Source organism: Silurus aristotelis (assembly GCF_946808225.1).
Source record: "Silurus aristotelis genome assembly, chromosome: 3".
Lineage (NCBI taxonomy): Eukaryota > Metazoa > Chordata > Actinopteri > Siluriformes > Siluridae > Silurus > Silurus aristotelis.
The window spans coordinates 2481051-2493550 of record NC_139576.1 but is presented as its reverse complement, the minus strand read 5'-3'; the positions used below and the strand labels follow the sequence as shown (position 1 = coordinate 2493550).

At 42.0% G+C, this 12500-nt stretch overlaps 2 protein-coding genes across 6 annotated transcripts in view; both read right to left on the bottom strand.

Moving 5' to 3' along the window:
* Positions 1-11205, bottom strand: part of LOC310723293 (speckle-type POZ protein-like B) — an 18121-nt gene extending 6916 nt beyond the window's left edge. The window contains exons 1-11 of one of the 2 annotated variants that reach the window (XM_083536093.1): positions 11032-11204; positions 9441-9525; positions 8649-8808; positions 8360-8481; positions 7366-7517; positions 6705-6832; positions 2886-3063; positions 1854-1909; positions 1657-1779; positions 790-932; positions 601-654 (exon numbers count right to left, since the gene is read on the bottom strand). In XM_083536093.1, coding sequence (XP_083392219.1) covers positions 601-654; positions 790-932; positions 1657-1779; positions 1854-1909; positions 2886-3063; positions 6705-6832; positions 7366-7517; positions 8360-8481; positions 8649-8750 — 1058 coding nt within the window. In that variant the 5' untranslated portion in view covers positions 8751-8808; positions 9441-9525; positions 11032-11204. Of the gene's footprint in view, positions 1-600; positions 933-1656; positions 1780-1853; positions 1910-2885; positions 3064-6704; positions 6833-7365; positions 7518-8359; positions 8482-8648; positions 8809-9440; positions 9526-11031 lie in introns of both variants that reach the window. The other variant, XM_083536092.1, reaches the window with a different exon arrangement.
* The window catches only part of LOC310723321 (uncharacterized protein), a 487719-nt gene that overhangs the window by 388281 nt on the left and 86938 nt on the right, over positions 1-12500 (bottom strand). The window lies entirely within an intron of this gene.

The following is a 12500-nucleotide window of genomic DNA, read 5'->3' as shown; positions in this document are numbered from 1 at the left end:
CTGTGTCTCTCTATATCTCTCAATGTCTTACTTTCACTGTATGTCTCTCTGTATCATGCAACGTCTCACTTTCATGGTTTCTCTATATATCTCTTAACGTCTCACTTTCACGGTTTCTCTATATATCTCTTAACATCTCACTTTCACTGTCTGTATCTCACTTTCACTGTCTGTATCTCACTATATTTCTCGTCTCACTTTCACTGTTCGTCTCTCGCTATATCTCTCATCTCACTTTCACTTACTGTCTGTCCATCTCTGTCTCACTTTCAATGTCTATATATCTCTCAACGTCTCACTTTCACTTTCTGTCTCTCTCTATGTGTCACTTTCAACGTCTGTCTCTATATCTCTCCCAACATCTCCCTCTTTCTCTCTCACTTTCACTCTGTCTGTCTCACTTTCAATGTCTCCTTCTCAGTCTTTAATTAATCATTAATTTTGTCTTCCTCTCTCTCAATTTCTCACTTTATCTCTCTCTGTCCCAAGTTCATCCGTCTCTTTGTCTCCTTCTTTGTTTCTCTCTCCGTCTCACTCTTCCTCCATCTCTGACACACACACACACACACACACACACACACAAAGGGGCTAATTACATACTTGCTATTCGAGTATTTTCCATCCTTGCAGCCCAGCTGTCTGAGGACGCTACACCTACAGAGGAGATAAGAAGGTAAAGAAACAGAGCTGGCTAACAGTGTGTGTGTGTGTGTGTGTGTGTGTGTAAACAGTGAAGGCAGCAGTGATTTATCATCGAGTGCAGGCGTTTTCTCTCGAAGCTGCACTTGCCTGTTGATAAAATCGATGGCTTGAGCTTTGAGCTGCTCAGCGCTGTGCAGGTCGGCAAGGATGAGCGTGTCGGCGACGTTCTCCACGCACAGGCTGCTGCACAGGGACTCCTCACACATCACCTTTAAACGCTCCAGAGCATACTGCACATGCACGCGCACACACACACACACACACACACACACACACACACACACACACACACACACACACAATTTACAGACCTGTCGAGACTTTTCATCCAAACACAGATGAATTTCTGCCCAACGTAAATGCAAGAAGTTCAATGACGTGGACATGGATGAAAGAAAGAGAGATGCACTCTTTCACACCTCATTTTTTTTTATTTATTGTCTGAACGTTTTGATCAAAATGCGCTGATTTAAATTTTTTTATGTTTTCTTTTTTTCCTTTTTTTTTTAATAATGTGATTCTATTCATCTTTAATACTTTTTAAATAAAAAATAAAAAAATGAACAAAACTATGCATCAATAATAAAAAATTATTAATATCATGCAGGTTAATTTAAATGAAATTAAATGTAAAAAAAAAAACAATTATTAGCAGATAAAAAAAAAAAACAATACTATTCGCTCCTTTTTACTACAAAATATTACAGAAGATTTGAGTATATAAATATGATTTATATTTTATAAAATATGAATTTTAGAAAAGCATAACTTTATTCTGGGGGGGAAAAAAGAGCCGGAACATTTTCTTTGATCTTTTTGGTTTTATTTTGATTTATAAATCTAAAATGAAGAATTATCATCATCTGAAGAATGAGTGTCGCATGTCCAGTAACTACATACAGAATAAATAATAATAAACACTTGGAATCTTCATTACAAGACTTTTCCACTTACTTTATCAGCCGCTGCCAACAAACTGTCGGCCATTTTCTCCAGATTCGGCGCTTTCCCCGTGTATATAAACCCCATCATTTCTTTAAACACGTCCGGCTCGATGTCCCTGATGTCCACCCGGTTCTGAGTGAGAGAAAACGAGAGGAGATAAAACGGCGGCTGCGAGCGTCTGGTAATCTCAGGGAGACGCGGCGTACCTTCTTGCTCTCCTCCATCTCGTGCTCAAACATGGCGTTAAAAACCGGAGATCTCGCTGTCGAGAAAGCAAGAAGTCCATCGGTCAAAAAGAGATCATATAAACCTTCATTCGTCCCGCGTGGGGAGATTTTCATGTTACAGCAGCAAGAAAAATGTGCAAATATAAAAACAAACTCTGATTCTAAAGTCTGATAGCAGCAGGGAGAAAAGAGCTTCAGATCACTCCTCCTTTTATTAATTAGAGTTCCATTCAGAATCTCTGCTTTCGTTCCTTTATTCCTCCTGCCCTGCTTCATTTTTGTCACTTTTTGTATCATTCAGTATTTTTGTATCTTTTTTTTTTTTTTTTACTGTTTAAGGAGCTCTGGGAAACAGAACCATCTGAAACATACACAATACTGAAAGACTAAACTGATGGACCAAACCACCAGAGATCTTAAAAGGTCCAATCAGCCCAAAGTCTTGGACTCTAATGAGCCTGACGTGCCCAAGATACCGAGGCAGCAGTATGTTTGAGATTTTGAAGGACCAATCCATCAATCCATTAAATCTCATGGAACTAATTCATCTGCAAATAATCTTAATCTTAAAAGTACAATACCAAACTGATCCACCCAAGATCTTGGAGAACCGATCCACCCGAGATCTTGGAGAACCGATCCACCATAAATTTTGAAGGACAAATTCAGTGTAAATCTTTCCACCTGAGATGTTGTGATCACCCTGAGCTCTGGAGACAATTGAAACCAGGATCTTTAGGATCAAATTATCCAAAAAACTGGTGGACCAACCCTTCTGAAGTCACACGAGACCAAGCTACATGTGACCTGATGAACAACCCAAGATCTTGAGAGTGATCGGCCCAGAAACTCATGCTCAAAACTGCCCATGGACTAACACAAAACCAATCTGGAAGATGAAACCATCTAAAATAACCCTGGAGATGTGATGGAACGAAGTGCCTGAGATCTACAACATTAAAGCCCTGCTTCCTGCTGCAGACTAACCTGAGTATGTCTGTAAGTCTTTACCTGCGAGAATGGATTTGTGGGCCTGGAACTCCTGCCCCCCCACACACAGTGTGCAGTCAGTGAAGCGTGAACACTCCCACAGATTCCCCAGATCATCTGAGAGTTGGCACTCAGGAACTTTCAGCATGTTTGTGTTCGACTGACCTGAGATATTTACAGAGTCCTGCACTACACTCACCTGGATCAGGGGGGAGAATCACAAAGAGCAGATCAGAAGTGGAACTCAAACACAAACGAGTGGCACACATTCACTAAAATAACACAACAGCACACATTAAAACACCTCAGGCGACATTTTCATTAATCATTTATAAAGATACAAACCATTAGAGCTCGACTGGGCAGACAGCCAGTGATTCAACACCTCGAAATTCTGCTGCTCCGAATCACACCCACAGATAAAGTAGTGCCAGAATACTGGCATGCAGCCGTGCTACACCTCTACTTATACTGAAGCTGTTGGAGTGAACGTCTGGTGCTGCTTTTCATTCTGGTTCTCATTTAAACCTTTTTCTTCTCTAGTTCATCTACAAGTTCACCTTGTGTCTCGAGCCGTTTATGAAAATCTCTGTAACCACTATATAAGTTTTACCACATGCAGAAATCCTCCATGGAGCTCAGGAAGATCATCAGGAAGGTCATTAAGAAACATCTACAATCGCTGCCTCACTCTGGACGGAACTGGAACTGGATGTTGCTATGGTTACAGGGGTTTATAATTGGTGCATTTGTTTAGATTCAACTGACAAACGCAAACTACCAACGCTCTGAACTCACATCTGAACAACTTCTGGCCAATCACAATCCACTATTCACACCTGAACTCCTTCCAGCCAATCACAATCCACTATTCACACATAACCTCCTTCCAGCCAATCACAATCCACTATTCACACCTGAACTCCTTCCAGCCAATCACAATCCACTATTCACACATAACCTCCTTCCAGCCAATCACAATCCACTATTCACACCTGAACTCCTTCCAGCCAATCACAATCCACTATTCACACCTGAACTCCTTCCAGCCAATCACAATCCACTATTCACACCTGAACTCCTTTCAGCCAATCACAATCCACTATTCACACCTGAACTCCTTTCAGCCAATCACAATCCACTATTCACACCTGAACTCCTTTCAGCCAATCACAATCCACTATTCACACCTGAACTCCTTTCAGCCAATCACAATCCACTATTCACACCTGAACTCCTTTCAGCCAATCACAATCCACTATTCACACCTGAACTCCTTCCAGCCAATCACAATCTACTATTCACACCTGAACTCCTTCCAGCCAAAGACAGACCACTATTCACACCTGAACTCCTTCCAGCCAATCACAATCCACTATTCACACTCACTATAATCTATAGAGAGATGAAATTGGTGCTGAAAACTGAACATCTCGTTTACACAAGTTCATACCGTTTCCTTGTTACGCTCTTCTGCCATGTAACATTTTGTCCAGTGGTTGAGGCCCAAATTGATATTGTAGTGGTTGTACACTTTATGAACATGTTTGTGGACCCAAAGTTTGCAATGAGCTTTTTTTTTTTTTTTGTGAACTTTCCATTCCACTCCCCTTTTACACGTCTAATAACCACCACTCTTCCAATAGATGTTGAAGTGTGCTTGTGGAGATTTGTGGAGATTAATTTAGCCACAGGTGTGTTAGTAAAGTCAGGTATTGATGTAGGTGAGAAGGTGAGGAGGTCTGAAGTGCAGTTAGCGTTCACATTCATCTCAATAGTGTTGGAGCTCTATAGCAGGAGATTGTCCACTCCAACCCTTGGAAAGCAGATCTTCATGGAGCTGGCCTTTTGCACAGGGGCATCGTCATGCTGGAACACGTTTGTGTCTCCTGGTTCAAGTGAAGGGGAAAATTTGGGAACGAGGTAACGTTAAGGTTGTGTCTATATACTAGAAAAAAATATTTTAATCTTTATTTATTGCTTATGTAGAAAACCTAGTAATTTGTGGCGTCTCTTTTGCCTGGTCCCCGGTTTGGGAATTAACGAGTTATTAGATTTACAGTCGTATTTATTTGTACAGATAATTATGATGATATTCAGCTTATTGCACCTGAACCATAACGCAGGAAGCACAGAGAGCGCAGTGTTTCTCTCTTCCTCGTCTAGAGAGCGCCAATTAATGGTGGGAAACAGCCGAACTGCAATCTGCACCTAATTTGCTTTATTAAATTGCCAATTTCCCAGAAAACGTTAAAACTTGTTGTAGATCTCTCTGGGACTTGCAGTCAGGCGCGCTCTCTCTCTCTCTCTCTCTCTCTCTCTCTCTCTCTCTCTCTCTCTCCAGACAATACCCTCTTAATTATCTGCAGAATGCACTGCTTGTCTTTTTTCCTTCTCTGCTCGATAGCGTTGCTAGAAAGTGGGCGGACGCCAGTCACTCAGTAAGAAGAACAAGAACGTATACGACGCCCACTGACACCTGATCGTTTACTCGGAAATTCAGTGTTTTTGAACATCACATTCCACATTAGGTCCCCAGATTGCTGCTAGAAGAGGCTCCACTAAATTGTGGAGAGTCCTTGTGGGGATTTCTGATCATTCAGCCAGAAGGGCTTTAGTAAATGCAGGTACTGATACAGGTGAGCTGAAGTGAGAAGGCCTGGACTGTTTAGTGCGGTTGGGGTCAGGGGTCTAAAGCAGGCAACTCAAAATCTTCCATTTCACATCACGAAGACCATATTTTCACACTCCAGACTCAAACCCCACAGACACTCCAGACTCAAACCCCACAGACACTCCAGACTCAAACCCCACAGACACTCCAGACTCAAACCCCACAGACACTCCAGACTCAAACCCCACAGACACTCCAGACTCAAACCCCACAGACACTCCAGACTCAAACCCCACAGACACTCCAGACTCAAACCCCACAGACACTCCAGACTCAAACCCCACAGACACTCCAGACTCAAACCCCACAGACACTCCAGACTCAATCCCCACAGACACTCCAGACTCAAACCCCACAGACACTCCAGACTCAATCCCCACAGACACTCCAGACTCAATCCCCACAGACACTCCAGACTCAATCCCCACAGACACTCCAGACTCAATCCCCACAGACACTCCAGACTCAATCCCCACAGACACTCCAGACTCAATCCCCACAGACACTCCAGACTCAATCCCCACAGACACTCCAGACTCAATCCCCACAGACACTCCAGACTCAATCCCCACAGACACTCCAGACTCAATCCCCACAGACACTCCAGACTCAATCCCCACAGACACTCCAGACTCAAACCTTAGAGACACTCCAGACTCAAACCTTAGAGACACTCCAGACTCAAACCTTAGAGACACTCCAGACTCAAACCTTAGAGACACTCCAGACTCAAACCTTAGAGACACTCCAGACTCAATCCCCACAGACACTCCAGACTCAATCCCCACAGATACTCCAGACTCAATCCCCACAGATACTCCAGACTCAATCCCCACAGATACTCCAGACTCAATCCCCACAGATACTCCAGACTCAATCCCCACAGATACTCCAGACTCAATCCCCACAGATACTCCAGACTCAATCCCCACAGATACTCCAGACTCAAACCCCACAGATACTCCAGACTCAAACCCCACAGATACTCCAGACTCAATCCCCACAGATACTCCAGACTCAATCCCCACAGATACTCCAGACTCAATCCCCACAGATACTCAAATAAAAAATAAAAAAAATCACACAAGATGAAGGTTGCTTATAGTGCATTATGGGTAACACAGACAGCACACAGAACACCATATGAAGAGGTTTCAGCACTGTACCTCACAGAACAGGGTGAGCTTGTCATCTGGAAGAAGGCCGTTTGTTTCATCGAGAAGAAAATCTCTTCGGATAAACTTCTTGAAGCCCCAGTCTTTGCCCTGGACGAATCGATAGGCTCTTTGGCTTTCTGTAAAGAGGAAAAAAAATAATTTACATTTTAACGAGACCCTTTAGATTAAATGGCTTTTACAAAGCACAAAGATCATAAACACTGCTATTAAAGCTGCTTTTTTAACTATTATTTCTTGTTCAGCACTTTGGTCAATGTGAGTCTTACATACTGATTTACACCAGGTCTATTTGGAAGCCTTTTCCAGCTAAATGATAAGTTTTAGATGTTCACACAGACTGCAGATTACAGCAGCGTCTCATCCCTGCATTAACACACTAATTACAAACTCAACATGAATAAACATATGCAGGAATTAGAACAGAAATATTGCTTTCCTGTACAGGTAACAGCACCTGCTGGAGAGCAGAAACATTGCTTACAATCCAGGAAGTTTGCAGCACACTAATTAGCCGCAGTTCTGGTGAGGAACAATTGAATAATACATCATGTAAATACGCAGACTAAACGAGTGGAGTGAAACGTGTGGATATATAATCAGGACGAGGGATAAGAGAAACATGGTGGTTTCTTGCAGGAGAAGTTCGTACCCATAGCTTTAGTCTCCTCTCGCTTAGCGTTGAGTAAAGAAAACTTAAACTTTGCACGCACTTCACTTTTTGGACAGCTAACCAGGAGAAGATACAGTGACAGGTAGTCTTTGCTTTCATCATCCAGACCTTTTGGGTTTACTCTGAGGCACCTGGAACATATAAACACACACACACACACACACACACACACACACACACACACACACACACACACACACACACACACACACACATGTGCGCACAACTTTTTAAACCAGTTCATTCAAGGGCATATGCATAACCCAAATCTGAATATGAGGAATTTACAGAGAATAAATTATGAGATAACTTATAAACTGCAAGTCACTTTATCCCATGGCAAATTTAAATAGTGGCTTGTGATTGGCTGGAAGTTTAGGTGTGAATAGTGGCTTGTGATTGGCTGGAAGATCAGGTGTGAATAGTGGCTTGTGATTGGCTGGAAGATCGGGTGTGAATAGTGGCTTGTGATTGGCTGGAAGATCGGGTGTGAATAGTGGCTTGTGATTGGCTGGAAATTCATTCCAGTCCCAGTTCCATACACAGAGTGAGGCAGCGATTGTAGATGTTTCCTAATGACCTTCCTGAGCTCCATGGAGGATTTCTGCATGTTGGAGGATTTTGATAAACGGTTCGAGACACAAGGTAAACATTGTACATGAACCGGAGGAGAAAACCAGCACCAGAAGTTCACTCCAACAGCTTCATTATTAGAGACACGCTGCAGCTGCATGTAAATCCTCTGGCACTACTTTATCTCTGGGTGCGATTCGGAGCAGCAGTATTGTAGATGTAACGAGGTGTTTATGAAATGCGTAATGAAAACGGGGCAGTTTTGCTCTGCAAACATCAATGACAGCTTGAACTCCTCAGTGCTGGAGGTGACCAGGGTGTGACCTCCACATCGTGCACCAACATCCTGTAACACCTCACACCTACACCTGGATTATTACTTCTATATAAATAGTCTCACCATTTCATCTTGTCAGTGGGTCCTGAAGAGAAGGTGGAGCTTTTCAGTACTTCACCCATCTCCTCTCGGCAGAAGCTGAAGTTGTTAATGGTCCACATGTAGGAGAATTTCACTACTTTTACCTGCAGTAAAGAAAAAAAATAATAACTATCACCACAAAGGCACTTAACTAATCACTTTTCTGTGGCGGTTATACACTGTGTGTTCAAAAGTATTGGGACACCCGAATCTAATATATAGTGTATGACTACAGTGTGACATGGTGAGTGCTGTGTGTAATGGAACATACTTGTGTGTAGCACCAGCTCTCGGCCACTGGACCGCTGCTCATCTCTCCCTGAGAGGGAGGGGGAGGAGGAGGAGGAGGAGGAGGAGTAAGGACACGTGACATTTGACCTTCCTCTGTCTGGACACGAAGTCCGACGGCCACCGGAAACTCACCACTTGACCTTTTACGTGGACAGAGGGAGCAAAGTCAGGGTTTAGTGAGCCCCTCTCGTTCCTGCACATCCTCTAGATAATGTCACGGTGGAAACCTCAGCATTCCCCCAGCAACGGTTTCTTTATCGGGTCAGAACAGGGCTCGAGTCGCAAGATGATACCAGCTGCAGTTTTGGAGATGCTCTCACCCAGACGTCTAGACGTCACGATTTATCAAACTCCCTCAAATCCTTACGCTCCCCCGTTTTTTTTCTGCTTCTAACTTCAGGTGGACTGATATGGGCTTTGCTCTGGCTGATACGATTTTAACAACACAAGACTCCGATCAGTGCAATTATCAGGATTCGTTTCCCGTACTGACTAACGCAGGGACTAACGCAGGGTCCAACGCAGGGTCCAACGCAGGCCTAACATCAGTGCAGGTAAGTTTCAAACGAATGAGGATACAAACGTAATACAAAATACATATGCATATTTAAATGAAGTCGTTTGAAGTCATAGCTCCGCCCTGTTTTGTTTAACCAGGATGTGACAGGACAGTCACATGGCATCGAAGGAGCATTAACACCCCCATCTAGTCCAGCATCCATCATCTGACAGCTCCATGTTTATGTGGCGCATGTTGATTTAAGGTACTCACCCTGAGTTGATGAAAACGCTTTTCTCTCATGCTAATGAGGACCAGGATTACAGGATGAGCCCTGGAATTCGACCTTTATCCCAGCCTGGAAGTGCACACAAAGACAAAACAAACACACCAAGAGGTTCAAGTTTAATTCAGGAGGCTCTCAGGGGTCGAGAGTAATACAAGTCAAGAAGAAGCTTTTATTGTCATTTCAACCAGATATTGACAGGGGGATCCTCGGGGGACTCGAGTCGGGAGTATCTCGGGGGGTTAGGGTCGGGAGTATCTCAGGGGAACTCAAATCGGGAGTATCTCGGGGGGTGGGGGACTTGAGTCAGTAGTATTTTGGGGATTCGAGTCAGTAGTATCTCAGTCGGGAGATATTGGGTCGGGGGAATCTCGGGGGATTCGAGTCGGGGGAATCTCCGGGGATTTGAGTCGGGGGAATCACGGGGGGATGGGGGGGGTCTCGAGTAAGTATTATTTTGGGTATTCGAGTCAGTAGTATCTCGGGGGCTTTGAGTCGGGAGTATCTTGTGTCTGTAAATGTTTGAATATACATGTTTGTAAAAATATTTAATAATATATTAACTCTAATCTGTGGCCTAAATGTGCCATTAGCTATAAATCAGACATTACTTTTTTTACCAAGTATAATCCAAGTATGTTCACACATACAAGAAATTTGAGCTTCCAGTGCAGGGGAAGTACAGACATGATATAACAAACTCAGATGATAAGACTGATACTGTTTAATTTGTATATATATTAATTATTAAACCTGATTCTTAAAGTCTAAGGTCCCATTCAGAAGACAAGCACATGAAAGTGAAACATCAGGAGATAAAGTGTGTTTCTGAGTATGAGCATCACACTCCTGTCCCCGTCCCTACATGTCCCTACCCATCCCTACATGTCCCTACCCGTCCCTACATGTCCCTACCCATCCCTACATGTCCCTACCCATCCCAGCTGCATCAACAACAAACACCAGAGAAAATCTTCCTCTGGCCTGCTATTGTTGTTGTTGTTGTTATTTTACAGTACAATCAAAACTGGAAAACAGCATGAAATATATAATTTGATTAAATTTGATTCCATAAACAATCTGAACCTCGTTCTGTCTAATTAACCCTGACAAGAGAACCCTATTATACACAATCACACGCAATATTCTTTTTTTCTTTCATATTCTAATGCAAAAAATTATGCAATTATACAGATTTAGTATTTTAATTAGTTTAATTGGTTTTTTTTTTCACAACTCAATTTAATCAGTATTTACATGGAATGAGTTCATTAAGTAATAAGTGGATTTTTATTTCAATACACAAACCAAGAAAATCTTATAATAACAAATAATAAAATAAAAAGATTTGACCCTTTAGATTGTCAGGTCTTAAAAGCACTTCCTTGTTATAAATTAATGATATAAATGTAAAATAACAGGATTTTATTGTAAATAAATGACTTTAAATAAGTAAGAAATAGAGTAACTAGCAGTACCTAAACAAGCTAAGTAGTTAGCTAGGCTAGGCTAGGCTAGGCTAACACCACATCCTTAAACTAATAGCGTGAAAGAAACATCTACAGGAGGGCGGCTGACCTTTCTTCACCTGGCCCACCATCTCAGCGCACACACGTCCGAAAACTCCCCGAGCTGTCACAACTTTCCGTGCGGGAAATCCGCGTCTTTATATCCGTTACTTAGACAGTTAGCAGGTTAGCTGCTATCATCCCAAACACACTGAGAGGGAAGCGGAGCAGTGCGGAGCATGCGCAGTGACGAGGGAGCCGGAGGAAACCAGCGCATGCGCACTCGAAACACATTTACTAGACGTTCACTCTTAGGAGTTTATTTTTTTTCTTCCCCAATATCATGTACATTTTATAATTTACAATCATGAAAACAGGTATCAATAAGATCATAGAATAAAGTCAAAAAGTGTGGTATAATAAATTACACAGAACAGAATAGAATAGAATAAAGCAGAATAGAATAGAATAGAATAGAATAAAGCAGAATAGAATAGAATAGAATAAAGCAGAATAGAATAAAATAGAATAGAATAGAATAAAGCAGAATAGAATAGAATAGAATAAAGCAGAATAGAATAGAATAGAATAAAGCAGAATAGAATAGAATAGAATAGAATAGAATAGAATAGAATAGAATAGAATAGAATAAAATAGAATAGTTGAAAGTAGAGTAGAAATAAATATATATAAATACAGTGGTCCCCCACAACTCACAGGGGTTACGTTCTAAGACCCCCCACGAGTTCTGAAATTCCGCAAAATTTGGACGCACCCCTGCAGCCCCTATGGTACCTTAGTGAATTCATCTAGACATTACATCACTTTTTAAGCAAGATAGTGCACAGTATTTGACCAAATACATGGTTTAAAATGTTATTCCTAACATTCCTGAACATTGAGTCCCGCTGCGGATTTGTTGAGATAATCTGAAACTTGCTGTTAGTTTTATATATATATATAACTTAACTATATATAACTGATATATATATATATATATATTTATCAGTGGTGGGCAGTCAGGGTCAGCAAAGTCTTCTCTGCTGGTCTAAACACTATCAGAAGCACTGACCTACATTTACAACCTAAACTCTAATATTTGTTCCATTAAATTGTATTAATTTATTCCCAACAGTTTATTCTCTTCATGTCGTAGTGTTTCTCTCGGCTGCACTGCTTCAGTACGTGTATGTGGATGTTAGATTTTTTGTCTAATCAGATTTCAGCCTCTATGTGCTGCCATGTGAATCTAATCTCCCCAGAGCCTTCAGCGTCAGTACTGCTGGACTTTTAACCACAGTCTCAACAAAAGCCAAGTTGGACTGGTAAAACACATGTGTAGCTCTGCACACGTTCATACATCAGAGTTAGACTTTTTTACACCTACAGAGGAAGAGAAACTGATTGTGTCTCGGACATACTTCAAAATAAATTGTGAAGAAAAGCGAGACATGGTGAGGAGGTCAGTAAACCCTGAAGCTAGCTAGCGTGTCTCAGCCCGGGAAAGGGTTTGTGCTCCACTTCCAGACCAGTGAATAC